The following is a 27,017-nucleotide window of genomic DNA, read 5'->3' as shown; positions in this document are numbered from 1 at the left end:
AGCTTACAGGATAGAGCGCAGCTGTATGTTGCTTATTTCCACGGCGCCAATACTAAAAGAAGTGGTGGTTTCCGTGCACACCGTCATGGCACTGTGACAAGAATATATAACACAATCTCGAACTCAAGATAAACAAGTGGTAGTCTACGCTTTGTCATGTCTCCCTTCTTCCTGGTCACGCACAAAGGCTAGATTGTTTCCACTTCTAGCAGGAACGCCATCCAGCGAGACATGACCGTGCAAACTACTCACATTGTCAATATTTAGCACAAAGCGTAGCAACATATAAGCCTCAAAACGGGACGTTTTTTGCGCAGATCAACGATACGACCAGTTGCCCCAGCAGAAAGAACCCATTCTGCCTGGACAAAATGGACCCATCCTTATTCCTTCTGACGGCGGCCAAGTCCGCCAACTACGACGAGTACTGCCTAGCATATACGTGGACATACCGCGACTTCGATTCGGGCGTTCTCGGCCTCGCCTACGTGGGAAATTCGACAAGTGAGTGATGCCTTCCATCGAAGTGAACGCTGCTTTGCGACGATATTAGTGACTTCCCTTTGTTTCTTTCGTTGTTGGAGTGCGACTGCAGCTTTAGAACGCAAATCCTACTGTCTAAAAAAGCAATAATGTACCTCCCTGCATGAAAACGTGATGAGCGTCTCCTTCTCTGCATGAGTGCATGGATGGATTTTGGCAGGCCACAAGGGGGATGGGTGCGCGTGTCTGTTTTCTGCGTGCCACTAGAGGCCAATGTCCACTAACTTGGGCAAGCCAGTGCGAGCAACACAGCTCCCTCTGGTCAGTGAACGGCGCCTATTGAGTGAATTGCGAAACCAAGTGTGTGAGTACCCGATGCTATGATAGACAAGATCGAAAGCGTGCCACGTCTCGCCGCGCAGCGCACTCTCTGGGCGTCTGCGACAAGAACAGACTGTTACCGGAGGATCCGACGCAGCCCCAGCTGGGCCTGACGCGCCTAAGCCTGAACACCGGCATGATCACGTTTCTGAACTACAACGCCTATGTGGCCCAGGCGGTCAGCGAGATCACGTTCGCTCACGAGATAGGTCACAACTTCGGATCGCCCGTGAGTACATTCGCGTCACTCGATCGCTGAAGCCAAGAGGTCATGCCATGGCTGAGCTTCTGCGTGTCGCAATCGCTAACGTAATTTTCCAAGCTTTACGCAATATGTCCACCGCTAGGTAAAACCACCTGTACAGTAAGACCCGTGAATGACTTCACAATGATTCCCACAATAATAAACGTTTATTACCAGCAGTAATTCCTTAAGAAGCCTTATTCCTCAGTCTGCCCATTTCCTCAAAAAAATGTAAGCGATGCTGTCTTCATGTAGTTCTGAAATGTTCCACAAGCACCATACGAGGGTATGGTGCCATACGATGGTATGGAGGAATTGTCAAATTCGCTCAACAGCCGTCACCGCAGACGGCTCAAAGACCCGTGTGCTCAGATTTTGGTGCACGTTAAAGAACCCCAGATGGTCGAAATTTCCAGAGCCCTCCACTACGGCATTTCTCATACTCATATGGTGGCTTTGGGACGTTAAACCCCAAGTATCAAATCAATCATCCGTTCGATTTTTTCTCTGAACACTGATACAGAGACTATGCGTTGTAAACCTATAAAAACATCGTGCTATAGCACTAGCACATGTTGTACGTTATTTGTTTAAATGTTTCATTGGCCAGAAGTTGTTTTGAGATTGAACATACGTTGTAAACACCCTGCATCAAAAGGGAGGTGGTCATGTATGTCTGCGTAAAACGCATAAACCACTTTACAAAAGTTTTTTTTTTTTCTTTTTTGACGCTGAGTGTCATTGCGTAAGAGAGGTGATCGGGTGTTCCTTCGCATTATGCGCAGCACGACACGCCGGATGGAAGCCCTTGCGCTCCGGGAAATAAAAAGAACGGCAACTATATCATGTACTTCATGGCGAGTTCCGGCCTCGAACCCAACAACCGCTTGTTTTCCACCTGCAGCAGGGGCAACATATCCGAAGTCATCAAGCCTATGGTCGAGGGCAAGTCGCCGCGCGAGAATTGCTTTCAAGGCAAGCTTTGTCATTCAAACGTCTTCAAACGTCTCAAACAAGCTTCCTCCTAGGGGCCCATTTTAGGAGCAGTGATTTTTTCCTCCTATTATAAAAACTTACAATATCGAACGCAGAGCGTGGAACTCCTACACTGAGAAGTCACTCGGATAGCGAGAAAACATGGGAAAAAAAGCGCATGTGGCGACGCTGCACTGATTTTCTCGCACCAACTCAGCATGACGTCATAGTTTTACGGCGTCTGCTGTAGCGATTGCGTAATAGTTTGAGGCTTAATACGACCTCAATTCTCATCTCGGACACACGGTGTCTTACTTGATAAGTTTCAGAAAATTTTAATACACCAATGTGGACAAAATTCGCAGAATGAGCCGTGCCTATACATTGCTTTCGTGGCGCAAGGCTAAAAGCGTACTGGAGCTTATCGGTTCCTCGCTAATTCTTGCCATTCGGCACTGGTCCTTCCCTTTCGTGTTCATCTGAAAGAGACGCGTGAAGCTTGTGTTCTGGCCTGCCAAGTTTTGGTAGGCTGATATCTGTTAAGTACCGGCAGAAAAGCCACCTATACATGCAAAATGTAAATATTCGCGTTGCGTTCTCAATGCGCTTTTTTTTTTGTTCCGTTGTAACGTACATATGTATACATCTCTTTTTAGGACATATTTCTGCGGGCGTACATGTTCTGTTGAAATGTTACTGATGTCTACCGTCTGTCATATAAATTTATTTAAACACCGTGATTATGCCAAGCTGTATGAAGTGGTTCTAAGTGATGCTAAGTTATAGACCTATAAAGGGGATAGTTTTTTTTTGGCCACCTTCGAAGGAAAAATGTTGGTCTGTCTGTCTGTCTGTCTGTCTGTCTGTCTGTCTGTCTGTACATTCGTCTGTTTGTACGCCATTACCGATACCTCAAACGGCACATAACGACCGACCCCATCCGCAGCAACCACCAATATTGCTCAAGGTTCAGCGTTCATACTTGTGCGATGGTTAATTAAAATGTAATTATTGCGCATATCTGAGGTACCATAAAAACACGTCGAAGTTTTTTATGTGTGGCTTTATACTAGAGAAGGCACACACAAGTAATTCTAAGGATCGTAGTGTACATCACGCTGCGCTGACAGTGCAACGCGACGCTCGAAAAGGTAAGTGCTTCCAACGCTTTGCTGAGACGACACGGTGGCGGCGCCTGCCCGTCGCTTTGCGTTCTACACCTTATGAACTCCGAGACAAGCGCGCATCTTTCTCCGCGGGTGCGCACGCCTTCCTTCGTTTTCAAACTGCCAGATGGCACTAGTATCTAACATGCCTCGATGTGCTCGTTCGCCTCCGCTACACGCTCGAGGCTAGGGAGCCTACATGAACGGCCGTTTTTAGGGTGGAGAATTCTTAATAAGTGCCTTCAAGAAACTCAGCCAAAACCAGCGGATAACGGGGCACGCTGTTGCCAGCTTCCACCAAATTAAGCGTAGTTTTCTGTGCGCCGCCATTTTGGAGCCAGCCAACACACAACTCCTGGGCTTTTGACAGCGGCAGTTCTCAGGGTCGTGTAAGCGACCCAGTTCTCAAAGTGAGCGCACGAAGAAATTCGCAGCCCACACACAAACACTTGCGACATAATACTGAGGTTACGCTGACACGAACGGAAGCGTGGCAACAGCTCAGACTAGCGAGCGCGTCTCCGTACGAACGCGCGGACGCGTCCCGTTTGTGGGCTTCCTACTCGCAATGCGTGGACGCAGCAATGACAACTTCGGTTATCTGCTCATTCGCGAACACCGCGAAACACATATACGTGTGCCGCAGGAAAAAAACAGTGAACGTAATACGCAGTACTCACAGAACAAATACGAGACGCACTGGTGGGCTCCCTGCCGTCTCGCTTCACTTGAGCCAGCCATAGTTGTCGTCGGCAAGGGCTCGCTGGGAAGCGGAACATTCGCACCCCCTTTCTGTTGTGGTTAGTACAGAGCGGTACGCAGCATCTGGGCATTCTAAGGCTTCACCGGCAGCGTTTAACACGCTACCACAACGTTCGACGTGGTATTATTGAGAACTAAACGCAACCGGGCGTAGACGCAGTGCGGGCACCAAGATGGGGCGACAGCGCGGCGTTGCTGTCTGACAACATTGTGTTTTGGGGGGCGGCGGTGCGTTGGCGGCAAGTAGTGGGTCAAAGGCTGACATCACCCTAAAAACGGCCGTTCATGTAGGCTCCCTACTCGAGGCACTAACGCGGCGCCTCCAGAATACCATTCAACAATTTTCTTGCACAGAACATCAAATAAATATTTTGTTCGCTCTCTCCAGACGCGAGACTGTCGTCTTTTGACGACATATGCAGTGTAACATGCCGATTCGGGGCCAATTTTTCATATGTTTGGAACCGTTTTACACGCACCGTCGACACAGGGACGTACTTGTAGCGATGCTGCAATGTCGCTACAAGCACCTCAGTATGTCGACAGCACCTACCGCTGTTGCCGTTGCCGTTTTGGCCATAATAAGCTGCGGTCTACTTCAAGCGATAGCAATCCAGCAATCTCGCTTAGCAGTGCGCCGTGATTCCCGATAAGCGACGTCCTGACGGGCAGCGCGAGTGGCCTTCGGTCTCCCCATGTCGGTGTCTTCGCATTCGAAAGATTAGCGGCCGGCTCAAACAGTTTCACTGAAAAAAAATTGTGTTGTCACACCGGCGTTCACGGGCTGAAATTTCAGCACGATATTGACACATCATACTGAGCTGCTCAATAATGTAACTACACAACTTTACATCAGTCGAACCTGTAAGCCAAACGGTTGCATAGCGGTATATACATGTACCGAATAGGCCCAGCAACCTGGCACGCCTTTTCATATTTGCCCCGAACGACGCAAGACACTCACAAAAGTGTATTGCTGGCTGCCAGTCCCTTTCAATTGACCTCTGATGCTGCCTATAGAGAAATTGACCATGCTAATTATCGCCGACCTGTGCAGAGGAGAGCGGGCCAGTCTGCGGCAACGGAATCGTCGAGGGTGTTGAGGAATGCGACTGCGGCTACAGCGAAGCCGAGTGCCACGATCCATGCTGCTACGCGCGCCGCAACAGCGTCAACGCCAAGGGGTGCACGCTAAGGCCCGGCAAACAGTGCAGGTGAGAGGTCGGACTTCGGGATGGACCACTCCGAATTGTGGTACACATTTGGCGCCGAAGCTTTCCAGATTTAATGGGTCTACCGCGCTAGCGTGCAAAACTCGGCGGATGGCGGAAAGAGGGACGTGATGCGCGTTCATTGTAACTCTAGGAATTGATTAGCACAAGAGAAAGAGTTTCTATAGTTCTATGTTTTTCATATCGCGTTCGTTCCGCGGCACTCTGACGTGTTCGCGGTCTCAATAAAAAAAACGTGAATTTCGCTACTGTTGAGCTTGCGAAAGTTCGGCCTGTAATAGTAATCGCACGAGCTATGAAGCATACGTTGTCAGTATAATTGTCAGAGGGGCTCGTTTTTTGTGTTACGAGCAACTAATGGAACCAACAATAGGAGGTACAATTGGGGGGGGGGGGGGGGGGGTCTATGTTCAGTGTAGCGATTTTCAATTTGGTTAAGAGATATTACAGTGTAAGAAAAATTACCCTTTTTATCTGTAGAGTCCGAACCCACAAGTTTCGAATTACGCGTTCAGTTGGTCGGCCACCACCGCCTCTTGCAAAGAGGACAAGCCATGTGACTCCTGGCAAGAAAAAAGAAAAAGAAAAAAGACAAGGATATCCCACACTCGACACCTGGAGTTTGAATGGCGCTGATTCATACTCCCAGGTATTAAAGGGACACTAAATTCAAATAACAATTTACGTCAGAGTGAAACCTTCATGTATGACAACATCTAAAACGACAATATTATCAAAAACAGTGCCCCACTTACCGAGAAATTAAAGTAAACTCACAAGAACACAAGCGCCGCAGTAGGACTTTTTCAAAATCATCTTGATGACATCAGACGGACTGCCAACAATTATACACTAGTAATCGATCTAACTGCACTAAATAAAGAATCTTTTATACATGAAGAGACTCAACAAAATGCTGCTTGTTCGTTTCTGTTTGATTCATGAAAAAAAAGAACCACCCAACTTTACTATGGGGAATGGCACGAGTGGTTCGAAAATTCAATTTTCACGTGGTTACACAGGACAGTTAATGTCATCTAGAGGGGCGCAGTTGAAACAAAAACGTCTGCAATCTCGAAGCCATTGGCGAGGAATTGATCCATGGCCGTCGTTGCTGCTGTGGCTCCCGCTGCTTTCGGTCTGCTGCTACTAGCGCAGTAAAGCCAGGCAACGTTGTGCACGGCAACAGTAACGTGAATTGGTCCGGTCCATCCGTTTCCTGATGCGGGTAATTTGAAGTGCGCTAACCAAGTGCGGACTACCAAAACGGGATTTTATTTCAAAATAGTCCCTCCCATGGCACAAAAGTAACACTACGAGGTTTCTGGACCACTATTTCAACAATCAACGTTGACTTAATAATTGTATTTAGTGTCGTTTTAAGCAGACATGAATACTACGAGGGTAGGACCTTCATTGTAGCACAAAATAGAGCATTGGACGGGTACTTCGAAATTTATGTGGTCTATCGCACCGAGAAGGGTATATTTTCGTCGACCATTGTTTTTTCAACTTAAGTGAGCGCCATGAGCCTCTTACAATACAGATAAGAAGCCTAAAAGAGTGATCCTGTGCTTTTTTCGGCTTCATCATTTGTATGTTTCTTTAGTTGTTTAGAAATGGTAGGTTAACTTAGGATAAGCCATCTTATTTTATAACTAGAGCTCATAGCTACAGCTAACCTTCTTTGTATTTTCGTTTGCCCACGTGTTCTTCTTTGTAGCCCTACTACCGGGCCCTGTTGCGACAAGGATTGCAAGCTGGTACCGACGACGACGATGTGCGCACCCGAGACGGAGTGCCGCGAGAAGGCCATGTGCACGTATCCTCTTTGTGGACTGGCGCCGCTTAAGTTCCCTCACGTGATACTTCTGTCTAACTTACTGAATGTGGTGTAACACCCGCTCTGACAATTCAGCTGTTAAAGTACCACGCTTGTAAGATCGAGTCTGCAATTCTACTTATCACGGCAGCCACATTTTCAATGCGTGTCGTATGCAAAAGCCAGCGTGTGCATGGTCAATTTTTCTGAAAGGGAACACGCGAGCGCGTTGTCTGCGTGCTCTGGAGTCTGCTTGCAGTGCGTTCAAACGGCAGCGAGAGCAACTAAAACCTCTATTCGCGTCATCTAGTGGAGAGAAAAAACCCCTACCGGTCCTCCTTGGTGATATAGAACCGGTGGCAAGATTGCGACCCCTTTCACAGCAATTACGCAAGCCCGGCCACTTGCGATATCGGGATCGCTGGTGGGGTGACTCTGGAGAACGCAATTTCAAAGGCCTGTGGGTGTTTTAAATTGTCATACTTGGTACGGGAATCGAGCAGATAGCTAGCCCACGATGAAGTGCGTACTGTTACCAGCCTTGACGTGACATGCAGAAGCAACAACGCCAGCTGTCCACCTGGGAAGCCCAAAAGCAACAACACCGTCTGCCACAAGGGTTCTCAAGTGTGCGTCAGTGGCGAGTGCACCGGCTCAGTGTGTATCAAGTACGGCTTGAAGGGTTGCACCCTCGTCGGATCACGATACAGCGCTGACCAGAAGTGCTTGGTGGCCTGTGAAACGGAAGATGGTAGGCCTGTATGCATACTGTATATATATTCCAGTGTATGTATTTATTTATTTACTTATTTATTTATTTATTTATTTATTTTTATTTATTTATTAACGCCAGTTGTATCGTGAATCAGACACGACGCATGTGTTGTCTTCGGCCTCGTGATAAAAAAATAATTGTTTCCTGACACATAATACAACACACACCACACAGGCTACACTCAAACACCACACAAGCTACTAAACGCCACACAGACCAAACTGCTCGAATATCTCTCCTCAACGTCGCCGTCTTTCTTCGCTGTCCACAGAAGGGCACGCGCATTTCAACATACGGAGAACCAAGGGGCCCGAAGAGCCGGCAGGGAAGAAGGCTGTGCTACTTCCTTCTTCTTCTCAGCCCACGATTCGGGCGCCGGGCCTCGCGTTCTCCGTGCGTCGAATCCAACGCACGATACAACTAGAGTTAAAGGGCTCGTTTCGCTGAAACTACGGCATCGCTGGTCGTGAGTGAAAAATCATCATCTTACGCGTTTCAGAAAAATGAAGAACAATGCAAATAAAATATAATTTTAAAAATGGCAGCATATCCACGGGGTAAACGATGGAAAGTGGGGCGAAGCTGAACCCGCACGCCGCTGCCGCGCCGCTTGGGCCTCCCGTTCTCGTACGCCGGGATCTTGTCGGCGCTGCCGCGCAGCTTCACGGCACGCTTCTGCCTTGCGCGCTCGCACATCGGGGTTCCGTCTTCAAGCGCGAGCTGCCGCCGCCTTGCGTGCACGCCGCTCTGTAGCCTTGTCCGTCCGCCGACTTTCGAAAGGCGCGCGCGCGCCAGAACGGCTTTTATTTTACTACACTGCGCCCACTGACGTAAGGCGCCGCCGACAAACACGCGATTTCCAACGTCTTCGTGCGACGTCATTCCTATTTTCCCGCGCGCTCGCACATCGGGGTTCCGTCCTCGAGCGCGAGCCGCCGCCACCTTGCGAGTATCACACTTTTTATCGGCAAACCGTAAATCATTCGAAGTAACACAAGAGCGGGAGGGCGGAAACCCGACTTTGTTGTTGTTGATAGCACGAAAACCACGTCGCAGCAAAAATACTTTTATGTGTGCTCAGAGTACCCCCCCCCTCAATCATTCTAATTGGTGATAGGAGATGAATAACAAGCACTGAAGAGAGGGGTGTGCTGACACAGGCTTTAGGTGGAGGGGGCGCTTGTTTCCATCACCTCTCTTCTGGATTCCTTCAGGACCACGTAGTGGGAGCATAGCAAGTTCGAAAAGGTTCCATGCACTATGTTTTAAGTACGAACTAGGAACAGGATATCGCTATTGCGTTCAACTCCTAAAGGCGAAGCTTTAGGGTCTCCTAATTTTTTTGATAAGTGTAGCGATGACACGACATCCCATGACAACACCCATCTCCCTCCTCCTCCATCTACCAACTTATGTTGCGAATGCAGTTTAGGGACACTCCAGGCGAAAATTTAATGATGTCGTAGTGGTGTTCCGTAAAAGGATTAAGTGGGAGGGGATCTCAACGCTCCATGCAAGTGGCCCGCCGTGGAATCGAGAAAATGCATGCTGGCGTAGTATTGTGTTAACGTATAGCTGGAATAAGCTTCGGGAGGAGCCTCCCTGGTGTACGTGGAAAGTTCCTGCGCTGTGCACGGAGGCAGTTTTGAAGCTGCCGTGCGAGTTGGCATGTGATCGTAAAGAGCGGGGGCGAGCGTTTGACTGGGCGGAGCCCACAATTGCTCCGCAAAAAAGCTTCACGTTGCTCGCGATTCGGCGTAGGCCTTGCTTTGACATCATTCAGAGGGTGCTAAGCTGGCCTCAATACAGGCGGCACTGCTGATTTCTGTTACAGTCTTGAGCTGCGCGACTCCACTGGTGCCCCATCACTTGTCAGAAAATTCATAATGCTCGAGCTTTACGCTGAACTTGTTACGATATCGACACTGTTTTTTTGTTTTTTGCCACATCACCTTGACGGCAATCTAACAATTCCGAGCAGTCTTGTTGCTTCTGTTATGACTGCAAATCTGAGCTCACTATACTATAAACACGTGCTCGAGTATAAACAGATTTTCTTATTGTTTTCAAAGTAGAAAAATTGATCACGTTATTGTACATTTGTCAAATAAAAGGAGCACAATATAAAGACTTCAGAGTTGTAAAATACAACAGTGACAACACATGAGTGTCCACCGTGGTGGTACTGCTGTTGCAGCGCCCAGATGGTGATCTGAAGGTTGCAGGTTCAAACGCGGTCTTGGCGGTGGTGTTTAGATGTTAGAGCACGTTAAAGAACACCACATGATCGAAAATTTTTCGAGCCCTCTGCTTAGGCATGCCTCATAATCTTTTTGTGCTTGTGACTCATTTTAAATCTACAGATACTTTTACAACGCAAGAGCTTAAGTTTTGTATTTACGCTATCCAGTCTTTGGCCTTATTTCGCACTAGTTACCAGCACGTGATATTAAGATTAGACATCTATTGAGGTCTACCACGGCAGTGATTTCAACTGTGTTTTTCAGGAACATGCTAATTGCGTTGGCTGAGAGCAGTTTACGCTACATGGAACTTATTATATCTACAGGTCGGGCATGTGGCCTGTACTGCGACAACTGCGTAGCCTTAATGCATGAATTAATACCCGCATTCTTAAAACGGAGCTGCCCTTTTAATCGAGCTGCAAATTGCATCCACAGGAAACTGCAGGGAGGCGTGCCGACACGCCAAAATGAAAGCGGTCTGCGGCGTCAAGATGTTGCCAGGTGCCATCTGCGACGGCACCCGTGGTTTCTGCGACGTCTTCCAGAAGTGTCGCCGCTCCGACGAGCAAGGGCCGCTCACAAGGCTGGAGCAGGCGCTATTTGGTGGCAAGACAATCAATACTGTCACGGGCTACATAAATGTGAGTAAAACTGCGCGTAAATTTCGACTCGCATTCGTTAGAAACACAGACGATAGAATTCACAACACTTAATTCCATGAGCTGATTCACCTTCTCAACATAACATTCTGTTGGCTAAGGCGAATAGCGAAGAACACTTGCAGACAAAATATAGAATTCGTAATGCTTTTATTTCGTATTCTTCGACATCGATGGGTCGCTGTCGCTTATGTATGTAGCAGTGTCGTGATCACACTCTAAGAAAAAAAGTGGGTGTGTCTCTCTTTGAATAGTCCGGATATTCACGTAAATGAAACTCTTTAAAGAAGCATGTCAACGCTACTGTAGGACACATGACTCTCAGCACACAGTATAATGGCCCCGAAAGAGAGTGACTCTTTAAAGAGAGTAATATACGTAGCAAGCTAGAACACTCAAGAAATAGCCAGAGTGCTATTTATTTATTTTCAGAGTGTAGTTGAAACTCTCGTTTTCGAAGATTGTTATCGTAAAAGCTTCGTAAAAACTGCAGTTCGTTTCTTGCCGTCGTGGTCACGCTGACCCCGCGCTTCGCTTGTATGAATGTTCCATTACATCCATTCGGCCCTCGCACGTCGTTCGTGGTGGCCGCATGGCAAGCGCGCCGTATACAAAACACTATACAGTGTCGGAGGAGATGGCGAGATTATAAGCGTATCAGGGGAAGCAAGTGAGCGCGCTTCTCCTTCAAGACTTGCATAATGACACGGGAGTGCTATTATGTATGCACCAACTCACCTGGAAGACTATCAAACAGTGCGACACGACACAATTAAGAAAATTCTCGTACCGAGTAGTTCTGTTCTTTAGTATTGCCCTACCGCGGTGATCTAGTGGCTAAGGTACTCGGCTGCTGACCCGCTGGTCGCGAGATCGAATCCCTGCTGTGGCGGCTGCATTTCCGATGGAGGCGGAAATGTTTTAGGCCCGTGTGCTCAGATTTGGGTGCACGTTAAATAACCTCAGGTGGTCGAAATTTACGGAGTCCTCCACTACGGCATCTTTCATAATCATATGGTGGTTTTGGGACGTTAAACTCCACATATCATGTTCTTCAGTATTAAGAAGTAACATCAATGCCGATGAACACGATGTTAAAACGGGCTTTCGCTGTGGGCGATACGTGCGATCGACTGATTTCACAGCGTTCAGACCACTTTGGAGCGCGCAAACGATTGTAACGACAGCCCGCCAAAAAGTGCGAAGCTCTTTCAGAAGTGTCGCTTATTGGCCCACCGCTTTGTAATGGATTATTCACGCCCCTTCTGAAGAAATAAGAAGTGAGGGGGGAAAATAGGATGCGCAGGCAGGGCATCGAGGGTGCGGGAAAAAGACTCGGAATCGTCTGGCGCAGACCCATAGCATAGAATTTTTGTTTTGTTTTGTTTTAGGGGAAAGGGGTCGAACGCGTTATTCGAAGGGGAAAGGGTGGCACTTGCTGAAGGCCATCATTATTTGAGAAAAATAACCGTTTCTTTATTGAAGTTACGGTACACCTCCTTCATAAAAAATTCAAAAGGAGGGAGGGGGGGGGGGGAATGGGGCCACCCCATTCCTTGGCCTGGCGTAGGAATTCTTCGAAAAAATCGGGAGCCCCTACTCCGTAGAAAATAAGGGGCCAGTGATCCTTGGCGCCTGCGGCTTACGTTTTTTCTTTCCTTTGTCTTTCCTTTCTTTATTTTATTTTCTTCTGTCGCATTGAGCCACGCGCTCTACTGTTTCCTTCCTGCATATCGGTAATAGCACATTCATGCGCGTGCTTAGCAGCGGAACACTTCAGTCGTTACAGGCAAAAATGACGGCTATGCGTTGCCTGAATGCGTGAATTAACATCCGCATTCTTAAAAAGGAGCTGCCCTCTTAATCGAGCTGCAAATTACATCCGCGGGAAAGTGCAGAGAGGTGTGCCGACACGCTAAAATGAAGGCGGTCTGCGGCGTCGAGATGTTGCCAGGTGCCATCTGCGGCGACGGCATCTGGCAACACGAAACTGTAACCTGCCTCAACTTGAAATGACAAGTCGCCTTGTAAAATATTTGTATTATCAAACGGCTCATAGCTCATGATGAAGTAGGCGTCAAGTATTGGAATATACCGCGTATAAGTCGAGTCGAGTGTGATCTGAAGTTCACCTCGCTACACAACATAGTGGCACGTCCTGGACGTTTCTGTCGAGGAGAAAGAAGCATCAGGTTATAGTTTCACTTAGCCTCCTAGCTGTTCCTTTGCTGCCATCACTCCCGAGTGAGATAGGTGCATATTTATTTGTTAGTCGTCCCTAAAACATCGTGATATATTTTGTGCTACTTATAGGAAGCCGTTGGAACGAAGTAGGGCCAAGCCGCAGCTTGTCTGTGTAGATAAAAGCCAAGAAAAAATACGCTTGATCAGAACTAATGGAAAGCCTTAAACAGAAAAAAAATTTGGCAGATCCCATGTACAATACGAATCGAGGTTAGGCGAAGCATGCGGAGAGAAGGTAACCGTGTTTTAATTTTTTATTGAGCGACACGGTTATGAAATGACGCGAAATATACGTACAAATGTTGCACGCAAAGACATACGCTGAACAGTTGCAGATATTCATGCAACCATTTTGCACTGGCGCAACAATTCCATCAGGAATCAGCATTAGCAACACCAGAACCGATAAGCTTGTAGGAAGCGGAAGTGCTTGTGAGAATGGTAGCCCTGGACGCTGCCACATGAATCAATTTCAACGAACGCCACCTAACTAAAATTGACGATAACCCCTCGTGGCGGCTGTATCATAGAAGTACATATGTAATTTTTATAAAGTATGATAGCCAGCACTGCAACACCAAGTCACGTTTCACGAACATTGTTGTCTATTTGAAAAGTTGTTACGAGAACTGGCGCGGCTCAGTGGGAATACTTGATAGCCACGCATAATGCTGGGGGTTTGGTTCCTTTTTGGCCCATCACGTTTATTTTTTGCATTCGTCGGGTCCATGCTGCCATTTTCAGCTCTTTAATAAAGCACCACTCACCAGGCTCTCAAAATGCAGAAAAAAAATTGCCCGCAGCTTCCCTCGGGGGAACACTGAGGAGGATGCGGAGCATATAATTGGTTAACGGGGTGTTAAAGTGCGACTTACTTGGGTCGATGGCTAAATTGGTTAACGTGGTTGTGAAATGGGGTATTAAATTGCGACTTACTTGGGTCGATGGCCAAATTGGTTAACGTGGTTGTAGGAGGGGGTGTTAAATGAGTGAACACGTACACACGTATGCGAAAGGACGGCGCTGGTCGAAGGGACATCGATCATTGTGTTTGTGGATTCGTTGGAATTCATTTCACCGCGACCTTGGACGTCGACGCGCTGTACAAACCAACCGACGAGCGGCAACTGAGCGAGCGAGCGCCGACCTTGAGTATATATACAGCGCGACGGCGCATGCACTGTCAGCTGTTGAATGTTCTCGAAGGAGAAGCGCGCGCGCGGCACAGATGGCGACGGCGCATGCGCTGTCAGCTGTCGAATGTTCTCGAAGGAGAAGCGCGCGCGGCACAGATGGTGGGCGACGGCGCGACGGCGCATGCGTGCGCGTCAGCTGTCGAATGTTCGAGAAGCGGTGCGGACGGCGCGGACGGCGCGGACGGCGCACTACAAGGCGCGAGTATAAGATGCTTCCGCATCTAAAAAACGAGCGGGAATTTCTCTCCTGATATTTTTTTACTTCTTGTGCACTTCTGTAGCGCAAACAGTAGTTCGCGCAACGTCGATAGCGTAAATATTCTCGATTGTTTCATCTACGCTAACTGCCAAAAGTGTTTTATCTTCTGCACTGTTTTGCCATGCATGTTGCCCATCCGTTCTTCCTTGTCACGCGAGAATATTGTAGTGGTATTACAGGGTGGTCAGCAGGCCTTTAACACCGACACTTTGATTATCCATGCGTGTTCTCGCCGTTCCTAGAACACTCACCTAAGGCACATACCCGCATACCAGTGGAACACACGCACCCGCCGGATTGTGCCACTGTCAGGCGGAAAGCGTTTGACGTCGTACAAGACTTTATTGTGACATCATTCATGTCTTGACCAGCGCTTCATGTTCATCAAACCATCTTACCCAGCCATACTATTTCGGTTCACGCCAAGTTAAGGGGGTGACCACGAAAGCACAAAGAGATAAGCGGCTAGATATACAGATACGCATATAGACAGCAAAAGTGCTTGCAGTACGCAAAGAGATGCTTCGCATTTAAAAATGGTGCAGAGTTCGTCGTAGGGTTTATTAAAGTTGCATAAAACAGCCAACAAGGACGAGAAGAATACGCAATCTTGACTTGTTATATTCAGAAACGTTGCCTGTAAAACCCTGGGAAGCTATAGGTCGGTCAACGCTTGCGCCATAACTTTCAAATCGAACTCACCTGCACGTCTGTGACTGGCGTTCCTTCGATGGCCGCATTTGTTTGTGTTCGTGGGTACCAGGATTTCGTGTTTGTTTGCATTTTTTTGTACGACGACTTAAGTGTGAGCTTTTAGGTTCAGTGTTTCCCCTCCTCCTTACCTTCACTCACGTCCGTCCTGCGCAGGCGCATCCATTCCTGTCGATAGTGTACTTTCTCATGGTCGTGGCATTCATGGTGCTGTTCTTCCGGTGCTTCTCGGTTCACACGCCGAGCAACAACCCGCACAAGCCGAGCAGGAAGTTCAGGGAGACGCTGCGGAACCCGAGGAGTTTCTTCGTAAGTAAACTTTGGTAGGCAGTATTGCAGGTTAAAGGCGAGCGCTCCGGGACAGTACTGTACACGCATAGTTTAACACCATGCGCATGGCAGCAACGCTGCGATGATAACGAGAGACAACGAAACTTTACGTAGCGAGGTGGCTACATGACAGCGTTGTTCTCTTCAAGTAATGCCGAAACTTGTAAAAACAGTGCGTACTCGTGTATACAGAAAGATTTGCCAGGGAGTCCTAGTAATCATAGCCAGTTGTAGGTCACTAGTAACGTGTTTTAGGACGCAACCAACTCGCCCTTAATTGGTGACTTATTACTAAATGCGTAAGTAAATAAGGTCTTACAGACAACCATGCCAAGGAAAGTATAGGCGATGTTATGAGAAGGTATTGTAACGTATATGTAAAGAAAGAAAAGTCTACAAAAAAATTAATTGCCGCGGGCAAGGACCAAACCAACGACCTCCGAATAACGCGTCCGATGCTCTACCAACTGAGCTACCACGGCGGTTAACACCCCACCACATTAAGCGGTAATAAACGGTAGCTATCTTCCCATCGACTTTATGGGGTTTTGTAACTCTATAAAGTGAACAGGGGGTTAGCCACCGTGGCAGCTCAGTTGGTAGAGCACCGGGCGCGTTATTCGAAGCTCGCAGGTTTCTTCTTTTCTCACGGCTCGTCATCTTTTTTTCCTCTTTCCTTGACGTTTACATTACAATAATCTCTAATAACATCCCCTATACATACTTAGTGTGATTGTCTGATATTACTAATATTGTGTCTAACAAAAAAACGAGCCCTTGAATGTACACATCCTTCTTGAATGCGTAATTTATCATACGTGACACAACTATAAAGAACAATCTTTTTCGTTTGTTCCATTTTCTCGACCAGCGAGTCGGTAATTGGAATGCACAACCTTAACTCTCAAGATATTGTACTCTTCCAGACCAGGGAGTGTCTTTAAGCAAAGAACCGCCAACTCTATTTGGAGCATGAGAGCATGCTTTATTGCGGCTGTTTCATTCTTGTTCGTTACATTTTTTTTGTTATTTTAGCACAGCGTTTTTGTTATTAATATTTTGAATGGTAGTGTAGCAATCCTGCCAAAATCCCAGCGATACCTTTTTGCTACGCAGTTTCTTACGAAAACGCCAGCAGGTTGCTTTCGCCCAACGAATTTCGGGAACAAATGTTACTCGCTGCAGAGCTTAGACTGCCACATTTTGTTGCTTCACGTGAGCTCACAGGCTTCAGATTCTTATTATGACGTCAAGGGCTTTATGGCGCATGGAGAACCCCAAAAAGCCGTAATTTATCAGAGGTTCTTTGACTATGGCTTACAATTCTGCCACTTTCCCACATATCGCTGCGTATAGTGGAAGTCGTCATGCACTGTCAGGGCAATGATGCGTCAGATTACTGGGGTGATTGATCAAAAACGAGTGTGGGAAGATTTCTGCCTCTACTTGCAGTTACCGAAAGTTTTCTACATGCCTCAAATTGAACCTCAACGACGACTTAGGTAAGATATTTGTTTTTCAAGATGGCATGCTTTTTGGACTTTCCATATCTCTCGCAGATGAAACCATGAAGTTACTCAGCGTGGAAGCCCTTCCGCGTCCATGGACTACTGCCACACGTATGGCTACCTGGCGGTGCAATCTGTGTCGCGTCGCCTTTGGCTGTGACGCCCCATTTTTTATTGTCTGCTTCGAAAAAACATATACGTTTGTTATACTTATTTCAATTAATCGTCAAATACATGTCTTAGGAGCATTACTTGCGCGGTGTCAGTCTGCTGACGGCATTTCGTGGTGATTTTCGCTTGCGTCAAACATTGACCTTCTTAATATCTTGTGTGCGTTATTGTCTACGTAAATTCTACTGACTGGACGCCTCGGATAAGCTGAGCTTTTGTAATAAGTTCAAGGTAGCTTTGCATCGATGCCTGAAGTACCGCGTTACCATGTCGGTTAGAATCTATGCGCAAACTGATGGGGATTGCTTACAAATTTTTCACGCTCTTTTACGCGCAGATATATACATATATATATATATATATATATATATATATATATATATATATATATATATATATATATAATATATCAGCGGAGCGGAGAGAAAGTAACCGGAAAGAAAGTAACCGTGTTGTAATTTTTTATTGAGCAGCATGGTTTTGAAATGACGCTTAATATATGTACAAATGTTGCATATATATATATATATATATATATATATATATATATATATATATATATATATATATATATCCACACGGCTGAGCTTTGATTGAGGCCTGCCCAACACGATGTTCTAAGACTATGTTGTGTCGTTATGCTTTCAGGGCATTGCACGCTCAACTATGTAGTCATGCGTCTATGCGGGACGGGCACCGCTTGCCGATGTTTTTAAAGACCATAGTCTTTTTTTGGGGGGACCTTCGACGGAAAAATTTTGGTCAGTCTCTGTCTGTTTGTCCACTCTTAACACTAACCGGGCATTCTCAGCGACACCAGCCGATACCCCAAACGGTCGACCCCATTCGCAACGCTCACCAATGTTGCTCAAGGTTCAGCGTTCATTCTTGTGTGATTGTCAATTAAAAAGCAAATATTACGCATATCTGAGGCACCATAACAACACGTATATATTCTGCATGTACGTCTTTTAATAGAGAAGACATACATAGTTAATTCTAAGGACCGTAGCATTTATCACGCTGCGCTGACCATGCAATGCTTGCACGAAAAGGTGAGTGCTTCCAACGTTTTGCTAAGATGACACGGTGGTGGCACCTACCCATCGCCTTGCGTTCTACACCTTATTACCTCTGAGACGCCCGTCTAAGGGCCACGCGCTTCTTTTTCAAAAAAAGAAAAACTTCCAGATGGCGCTCATGTCTCACGTGTGACGTGACTTGATGTGCTCGTTCGCCTCCGCTGCACACTCGAGGCACTCTAACGCAGCGCCTCTAGAATACCATTCACCAATTTTCTTGCGAGAACATCAAATGAATGTTTTGTTCACTCCCTCCACGCGCAAGACTATCATCTTTCGACGACATTTGCAGATTGACATGCAGGTGCGAGGCCAATTTTTTTATTTATTTGCGTGAGTCTGCCTTACTACTCAGTCAGCGTTGGTTTCAAGATGTGTTAAAAAAAGTTTGTATAGTAAGCTCAAGCACGTCCGTACTGATGTTTTTTGTTATATAAAATGAACCAATGTAGAGACAGAGGGAGGTCGAAAGAACGAGGAAACCATCATGCCACTGATTCGAATACTAAGCACGAGCAGGAAGTGGCACAAAAGAAGCAGCTATAAAGATTAAGAAAGAGAGAAAGAAAAAAATGACCCCGTATCTCCATGTATTCTGCAAATGTCGTCGAAAGACGATAGTTTTGCGTGTGGAGAGAGTAAACAAGACATTTATTTCATGTTCTGCGCAAGAATATCGGTGAATGGTATTTCGGAAGCGCTGCGTTAGAGTGCCTCGACCGTGCAGCAGAGGAGAACGAGTGCATCAAGTCACGTCACTCGTGAGACATGAGCGCCATTTGGCAGTTTCTTTTTTTTTGGGGTGGGGGGGGTGCGGGGGATAAAGCGCGTGTCTCTGAGACAGGCATGAGCGCTTGTCACGGAAGTGATAAGGTGTAGAACGCAAGGTGACGGGTAGGGGCCACCACCATGTCTTCATGGCGAAGTGTTGGAAACACTCGCCTTTCCGTGCAAGTGTTGCATGGTCAGCGCAGCACGATAAGCGCTACGGTCCTTAGAATTACTTATGTGTGCCTTTTCTAGTAAAAGACGAACATGTTGAATATATACGTGTTGTTATGATGCCTCAGATATGCGCAATATTTTTTTATTTGACAATCGCACACATATGAACGCTGAACCCTGAGCAACATTGGTGGGCGCTGCGGATGAGGTCGGCTGTTAAAGGTATCGTCTGGTGCTGTTCAGAGTACCCGGCTCTTGGTAACAGCGAACAAACAGACAATAGTACAGACAGACAGACATGAACGGTAAGGACTACATTGATTAATTGATTTGTTGGGTTTAACGTCCCAAAACCACCATTTGATTATGAGAGACGCCGTAGTGGAGGGCTCCGGAAGTTTTGACCACCTGGTGTTCTTTAACGTGCACCGAAATCTGAGTACACGGGCCTACAACATTTCCGCCTCCATCGGAAATGCAGCCGCTGCAGCCGGGAATCGAACCCGCGACCTGCGGGTCAGCAGCCGAGTACCACTAGACCACCGCGGCGGGGCGGTAAGGACTACATAGCATCAGGCATTGAATTTGCTGAAGGCTAATGGGCAAAGTGCACGAGAAACTACACCCGCATATATGTAGAGGGTGATAAAGTTGCTGAAGAAAGTGATGTGCATGAGATAATGCTGTCTGATAGGGCTGTTTAGAGTACCCGGTCCACGGTAACAGCGGACAAACAGACAATATTACAGACAGACAGACAGACAGACAGACACACACACAGACAGACAGACACACAGACAGACACACAGACAGACACACAGACAGACAGACAGACAGACAGACAGACAGACAGACAGACAGACAGACAGACAGACAGACAGACAGACAGACAGACAGACAGACAGACAGACAGAAGTTTTTGCGTCGAAGGTCCCCAGGAAATACTATCGGCTTTAAAATAGAGAATCAAGGAAGGTTGCCCATATCTGTGGTCACTTCAGGTTTGGCACCACAAGTGTGAAGCTGCTTTTTTTAACGCGATAGCAATTAAAGAGCTCGTTTAGCAGATATTTCGGTGTCGGCGTTGGTATCGGCGGTGGCGTCGTTGCTTGTGAGGGAAAAATCATCTTATGCATAACCAAATCTAGACCAATTCAAACAAAATGTTTTAGAAAATCCTAGGTCAGAGTGCGGATCGAAGCCCACTTTGCGTGGCAAGCGGGCGTTTTCCCACAAAGCAACGTGTCTGCTTGGAACTGCAGTGAAATAACTTCCTCTGCTTGTAAATGCAGTAAAAGTAACATAACCATGCACAAGCATCCTGTACACATGTTTCACAATACAACATGTAATATCGCAGTAATAATGCGTGGTACCCGCGTATATTGCAATCAGGCGCCAACATACCTTAATATGATGACTTCATGGTTTAAAGTGTGCCACCCACTACAAACTTGAAGTCCACGTAGTGGGTGCATAGCAAGCTCGAAAAGATTTAACGCGCAGCATTGCCCATGGTTTAAAGCATGTTAACCATTACACGAAATGCAGCCGTATGCGAAATCTTTACTGACAGAAGCTATTTGAACGCAGTACACACTATAGGATATCGCTATCGCGATATCCTCTTGAAGGCGAAGTTTTAGGGTCTGCCGATTTTTTTTCTCTTCTTATTGAACATTTCCACGTACAAATTTTGTCTTCATCTGACCCTCATGATTAAAGCTCGTTCTACATTGGCCTAGTTTAAAATGTGAACAATGTACACGGTAAGAACTACATAGCGCCAGGCACTGAATTTGCTGAAGACTGGTCGGCAAAGTGTACGAGAAACTGCACCGGCATATAAGTAGAGGGTGATGAAGTTGCTGAAGAAAGTGATGTGCTTGAGATAATGCTAGAGTAGCAGGCAATAATTACCGAGTTATTACGTGGACGCTTTCTGTAGCAACAAAGGAGAAAAAACGCTAAAACATATGACGCCAGGGTTGTGTAATATTACTGAGCAGAAGTGTAAAATCGCCAGCCGCAACATTATTGTACTAATTACCGAGTGGGTATCTGACCACCCTTTACAAAGGGCTATTTAATAGTTCATTATAATACCACCGGGTCCACAATAGACAGCTGCTTGGGTGCACACATTGCCAAGTGGTTGCCCTCTGCGAGGAGGGTACTTCGCGTCGTCGTGAAGTGGTGATGAGTTATGATGTATTCTGCACTTTGCGGCTGTGTTTGCACTAAGCATAAAGTTGACAGCGGGCTCTCAGGCCTCTCCTCTAACTTACGCTGTAACTGTGCTGCGTGTTCCGCGCAGCCCTGGCAATTTACGGTGTGTTTGGAAATTTCAAGACTATGATAAATTGTCTTGAGTAAAGCTTGAACGAATAAATGATAGGTGAAATCTATATCCAATGTCCGTTTTATGCGTGCAAAAAAGCGCCAAAGGGATGCGACATGCCCCCAATGCTCGACGCTGGCCAACTGAATATCAGTAAGTACTCCATGGACAAAAAACGCGAGTGCTGAGATAATGGGCCACAACCCATTACTCACCTCTGGTTCAATAAACCTGAGGAATGGAGAGCGTGGACGGCAAACGCCAAAGGAGATTTCTATACAAGCGTAGCCAACAACTCACACACTTCGGCAATAACTCAATTGACAAACACCCAGGACGAACGCTTCTGCTTCGCCTGGTAACCATGTGTACGGAAAACTTTGAGGGTGATTATTATTATTATTATTATTATTATTATTATTATTATTATTATTATTATTATTATTATTATTATTATTATTATTATTATTATTATTATTATTATTATTATTATTATTTGCTCTGTGAACGAACCAAACAGCTGCCCTAAGTGTAACCTACTTGGGGCAGCCCCACTCCTTTCACTGCATACCGTGATACACAGAGTTCCCTATACACCCATGCCGCGATAGAAGTCTCCCACATCAACTACCCGAGTCATCGCCACTTCCCACGGCAGGTGTCTTCCTTGCTGTCACGGTGTCTTACGCCGTGCTTGCTGTACTAACACAATCATCATCATCAGCAGCAGCAGCAGCAAAAGAATGGGGCTCTCGAGGGTAATTCACCGCGTGCTCTCGAGACAGAAGAAGAACTGAATCGAGCGGTTCGAGATGAACGTCCGTCTCGCGTCTGCTTCTGGTGGCAAAGGAGCCAGTCGTGGATACAAGAGTGGACTCACCTTCTCTGGTAAGCGCCATGTAATACGCATTCACTGGCGAGAGATGCCTTGCGGGGTAACTGTGGTGTCGTGGTTTAAGTACCGGTTTCGGAAGCGGTTGGCTGGCCCCTAGAGGGCATTGTACTTATGTATATATAGCGATGCTTGTGTCATATAAAGAGTGTTCCCCGCCCGGGTCTCGGCTGTGCCACATTCTCCTCCTTCCCGGCCCGCGCTTCGGGCGCCGGGCCTCGCGTCCTCCATGCGTCTCGTCCGACGCACGATACAACAGCAACCTTAATCCTCAACTATAGGGTATCTGTTGGTGGCAATCGTGGGTCAGCGCTCTTGTGCATTAGTGTAAACATGTGTCTTGTGCATATATAAGTGCTCTAGCGCCTTAGTGCATAGCTAATGTAAAGATGCGTTTCGTCGTTCTGACGCTGCGAGTGTCAGAGGCCACGTAGAAAGAAACGTGTTATTGAGATCTGCTCCGCCAGGTGCCGTAAGGACAAGTGTTCATCTTAAAGCTGAACATTTTGACAGAGGTGCTTACCTGCATGGTTGGAATAATTGGCTTAACGGGAACTTCAACAAAAAAAAGTGTGGGGAAAGGGAGGAGTCATTTTTTGACCCTTCGGAATCATCTCTATTCCTTCTTCGGGAAGGTGTAAAGGTGTAGAGTGAACCTTTAACTTCTTTTACAACAGATGAAGATAAGTATCATCTCAAATACAGGATAACCCGTCTTGTGCACAAGAAAAAAAAAGTGATAACCTAGACTGTCTTTGTCTAATGTCGTATAAGCGCTATCTAGTATTCCAGTATTCAATAGTATGAACCAACTAACTTGCATTTACGTAGGGCTGACACAGTATGTCACCATGGCTCCTTTTGTGGCTTTAAAAATACAACCAAATTCACGTTGGGGCTAGCTCTTATTACGTTAGAGTAGCGCGAGTCCCTTAAAATGCTCAATGCGTGCCCTTAAACTGTTCTATTATGAGCTTTTGTGCCATTCGCTACGCGCAAAGAACAAATTACCTGAACGCATTGCATTCTGGAATGCATTACGCTGCATGGACTTCAAAAGATTGTGATATATCATAGAATTATTGGTACAATCTGTCGCTCACAGGAGCGTGCCTTGGTATTAGTACGTGCCTAAGTAGGTGTCAAAATTTACATCAGGTATTTCGCACTATGTGCATTCCCATGACAACGCAATGCATTTTGTAGCTAACGGGAATCAGCAGAAGTGCTCTACTTTATTGGTTGATTTTGGTGTAGATTGTTGCAGTTTTCCTGATTGGCACTGTTGACTGCGCGGCAGTATGAAGTCAGTTGCCCATCAAGGCAAAACTGTACGGTGCCACATGAACGGACATTGCTAAAAACGTGCGCATGATTTGAAAAATTGCTGTGGAGCTGCTAAAAAATCCAATTATTATACATGGCACTATTGTATTTTATCTTGCACGACTGTTTCTTTCCATAATGCTCAAACAGTGCCATGTTTCATTACATACTGACCAGGAGGAAAATCGATAGTAACGTCGAATAACACCTCTGTGCAGGCCTTTTCAGCAGTGCGCAAGATACCGTCGAAGATTCGACGTGGAAGCCAATACTGTGCTTGGGCATCACGTTCCTGCTTGTAGGTATAACCATCGTCGTCATGCTGTTAACGGGAGAAAAGTCCTTGGAGACGCTTCGTCACTGCAAGCGCCTGATGTGCACGGACCCGTACGAAGCTCTGGAAAGCCTTCTGAACTACACCGTAAAACCTTGCGATGACATGTACGCCCACGTGTGCAGCCGGTGGACCGGCCACACCGAGCACGTTGGCTTCCTCCAGGAGTCCTTCGACCTTTACCTCACCAAGATGCACGCCATATTCGAGACCTCGGACGTCAATGTCATTGGCGAAGGGCTCAGTGACGGCTTGCGGATCGGCGGCGCCTTATTCACTCAGTGTCTCGCTGCCATAAAAGGAAAGAAAGTGATTCGGAAGGACGACATGGATTACATTACGCGGACTATCCTCCTGACCCGAATAATTGACAGCAAGACGACGCAGGATGCCTTAAGGGAGGGCACGGAAATCTCGTTCACATACGGCCTAAACGGCTTGCTTACGCTGCGTCCTCAGCGCCTGGACAACGACGCGGTGATGTACGCGTTCCCGGGAAGCACAGTGAAGACGTACTTACCAGCGAGCGCTGACGTCAAGCAGTGCGTCAGCCATCTACTCGCCTCCATGACCATTGTGACGGACGTGCAGACGCTCACGACTACGGTATTGTCCCTGGATCGTGCCGTCGCAGCTCATTTTCATCGTGCAAGATCCTTGCACAAGAAAATACCCGCTAAGCGACTTCGGGAAGAGTCCCCCACCCTGGAGGCATTAGTCGCGAATCCCATGGAACGTCTGATCAAGATGTGCAGCTTGAGCAAAGGGTATCTGCTCGTCCGCGACTACGAAAACCTAATGACATTCCTTCATATTCTCACTCAGTCTTCTGGCTTGGACATCTCCTGGTACCTCGTGGTCCAAATGCTGGTGGACCTGCTGCTTTTCGACTACGTGGCGAGATACAAGCTGAGCGACAAGTGGCAGGCATTGCGCACCTGCTCCTTAGCCGTGAACAAGGCCGTGTCCAACGTCTGGTCATCACTGAGCAGGCAGCTGATGTTGAACAAGACGAACCACGGCCCTATCGCCAACCTCTTAGACAGCGTAAGGATGGAGCTGGCCGCCAACAGCAGCTACATGCACGAGTACCTGAGCGGCAAAGCCTTTTTAGCATTGCAGGAAGTCGTCAGAAATATTTCGTTTGTCTCTAATAGCGAGCTGCTCCAACTGCAACGCAAGCTAGTCCTGGGCACCGCTTTGTTGATGCCGTCCAATCATAGCTTCGTGCGCTCCTACGTAGACGTTAAACAACAAACGCGCACCGCATCGCTGACGTGGCCGCCTGGCGTCGTCTGGGACATCGCCGCACTTCTGGAGATGGAAATGACTCCGCTGTACAGGGAGGAAACGAACTCCGTGTTCCTGTCTACTGCCCTCGAAATGCCTCATGTCTTCTACGCCGATGATATGGATCACCTGTTAAACTACGGCGTGCTAAGGGCTGCGCTGGTGAGAGAGCTGGTTCTAGCCGTCGCTCCGGGATCGCAGCTGGACACGGCTGACCTGCTTTGGTCGTCAGAGGCGGCCGGGCAACTCCTCGAACGATTAGCGTGCTACGCGGATCCAAGCGTACACCATCACGAGCCTAACACGACTGACATTAGGATGGAACTCTTTCCTTGGGTGGCGAGCGTCAAAGTTGCGTACGGTGCTCTAAAGAGAAACTTCGGGATTGCGCTTCTCGGCGATTTAACGTGGAAAATGATTCAGAGGCAGTTCTTCAATCGCTTTTGCCTGGCGGCTTGCCATTCGCCGAGTGCTGCGGTGCTAAGTGCTCGCCACAAGTGCATTTGGCCTCTCTCCGGGAATGCCGCGTTTATGGAAGCATTCGACTGCCCAGACTCGTCACCAATGTCACGTCACCCATGTCAAGCAGCCATACCGTCACCTTGGTGACCAATCGTCATCTCTTACGCTTGCTTTGTTTTATCTGCATTCTATATTTTTTTCTTCATATTGTTGTTCTACCCGATAGGCTTGAATGACCAACTAGCAATTCTATTTTTCGAACTTAATACACCTGAACGTTTTTAATCTCAGACATTAATTTGCGCCTGGAGGCGCTTAAATGTATTTTAATACCAGCCTAAATGTCTGCATACATGTGATCTCCCTTGCGGCAGAAGACGCAAAGCAAGAAGCATGCAGCATGTAATTGCGTTGTTTCGCGTAAAACTTAGAGCAGTCTATATATAGTATGTGTATTTCCTAACCAACATGTTTATAGTAATCGCCGGAAAAGCACGCGTACGCCGTACGTTGATATCCAATGAGCGACCATAGCACCTCTGTAGCGGCGTTGTTGGGGAACTGCTGTGGTTGCACGTGCTGCTTGACTCTCGTTGTGGTAGGGCTTGCAGACAGAGTAGAAATATATATATTTGTGAGGAGACGTCTATGTGTATACATGACCTCAAGATACGATGTATTTCTCAAACACATTGGAGACAGCACTATGTGCTTATCAATGTGCTGCAAGCACATTTCGTAGCCTGCTTTTTTTCTGAATCCGTTTGGCTGTAGGACCTAAGAAGAATGACGATTACTGAGTATGTACCGTCAAATTGACTAACTCCTAAACAAGAAGCTGAGACTAGTAATATTATCTTGAGGACCCCTTGTCCCATACTCGGTACTAATCAAACTAGATTAATTATCTTTGCTGTTATAATATAGAACGGAGACGGTCACAATAGTTACTATTGTGACCTTGAAAGGAAAATTGCGAAGCTATTGCAATTCAAACCTCAAAGGAGAAAACAAACGAGGCCGTGGAGAAAGCCTAGAAGTACAGAAGTGCACTTGTTTTCCTCTGAGCATGGCATAAATGAAATGCAGGGGTTCGCCTGAGTAGCGAGTGAAACTCTTTACAGCGAAAGCTGCTATGAGATCACAACTCGGGTCACGCCCAGCGCCGTAGTTGTCCGCTG

General features: G+C 47.0%; 1 protein-coding gene across 1 annotated transcript in view; it reads left to right on the top strand.

The window, feature by feature from the left end:
* Positions 1–12,187, top strand: part of LOC119184081 (disintegrin and metalloproteinase domain-containing protein 10) — a 66,533-nt gene extending 54,346 nt beyond the window's left edge. The window contains exons 6-13 of the mRNA XM_075893150.1: positions 318–504; positions 906–1,093; positions 1,894–2,083; positions 5,069–5,225; positions 6,967–7,065; positions 7,623–7,816; positions 10,522–10,727; positions 12,137–12,187. Coding sequence (XP_075749265.1) covers positions 318–504; positions 906–1,093; positions 1,894–2,083; positions 5,069–5,225; positions 6,967–7,065; positions 7,623–7,816; positions 10,522–10,727; positions 12,137–12,187 — 1,272 coding nt within the window. The remainder of the gene's footprint in view (positions 1–317; positions 505–905; positions 1,094–1,893; positions 2,084–5,068; positions 5,226–6,966; positions 7,066–7,622; positions 7,817–10,521; positions 10,728–12,136) is intronic.
* Positions 12,188–27,017: the final 14,830 nt, after the last annotated feature.

This window comes from Rhipicephalus microplus, chromosome 4 (genome assembly GCF_043290135.1).
Source record: "Rhipicephalus microplus isolate Deutch F79 chromosome 4, USDA_Rmic, whole genome shotgun sequence".
NCBI lineage: Eukaryota > Metazoa > Arthropoda > Arachnida > Ixodida > Ixodidae > Rhipicephalus > Rhipicephalus microplus.
This window is presented reverse-complemented; position numbering and strand designations above follow the sequence as displayed.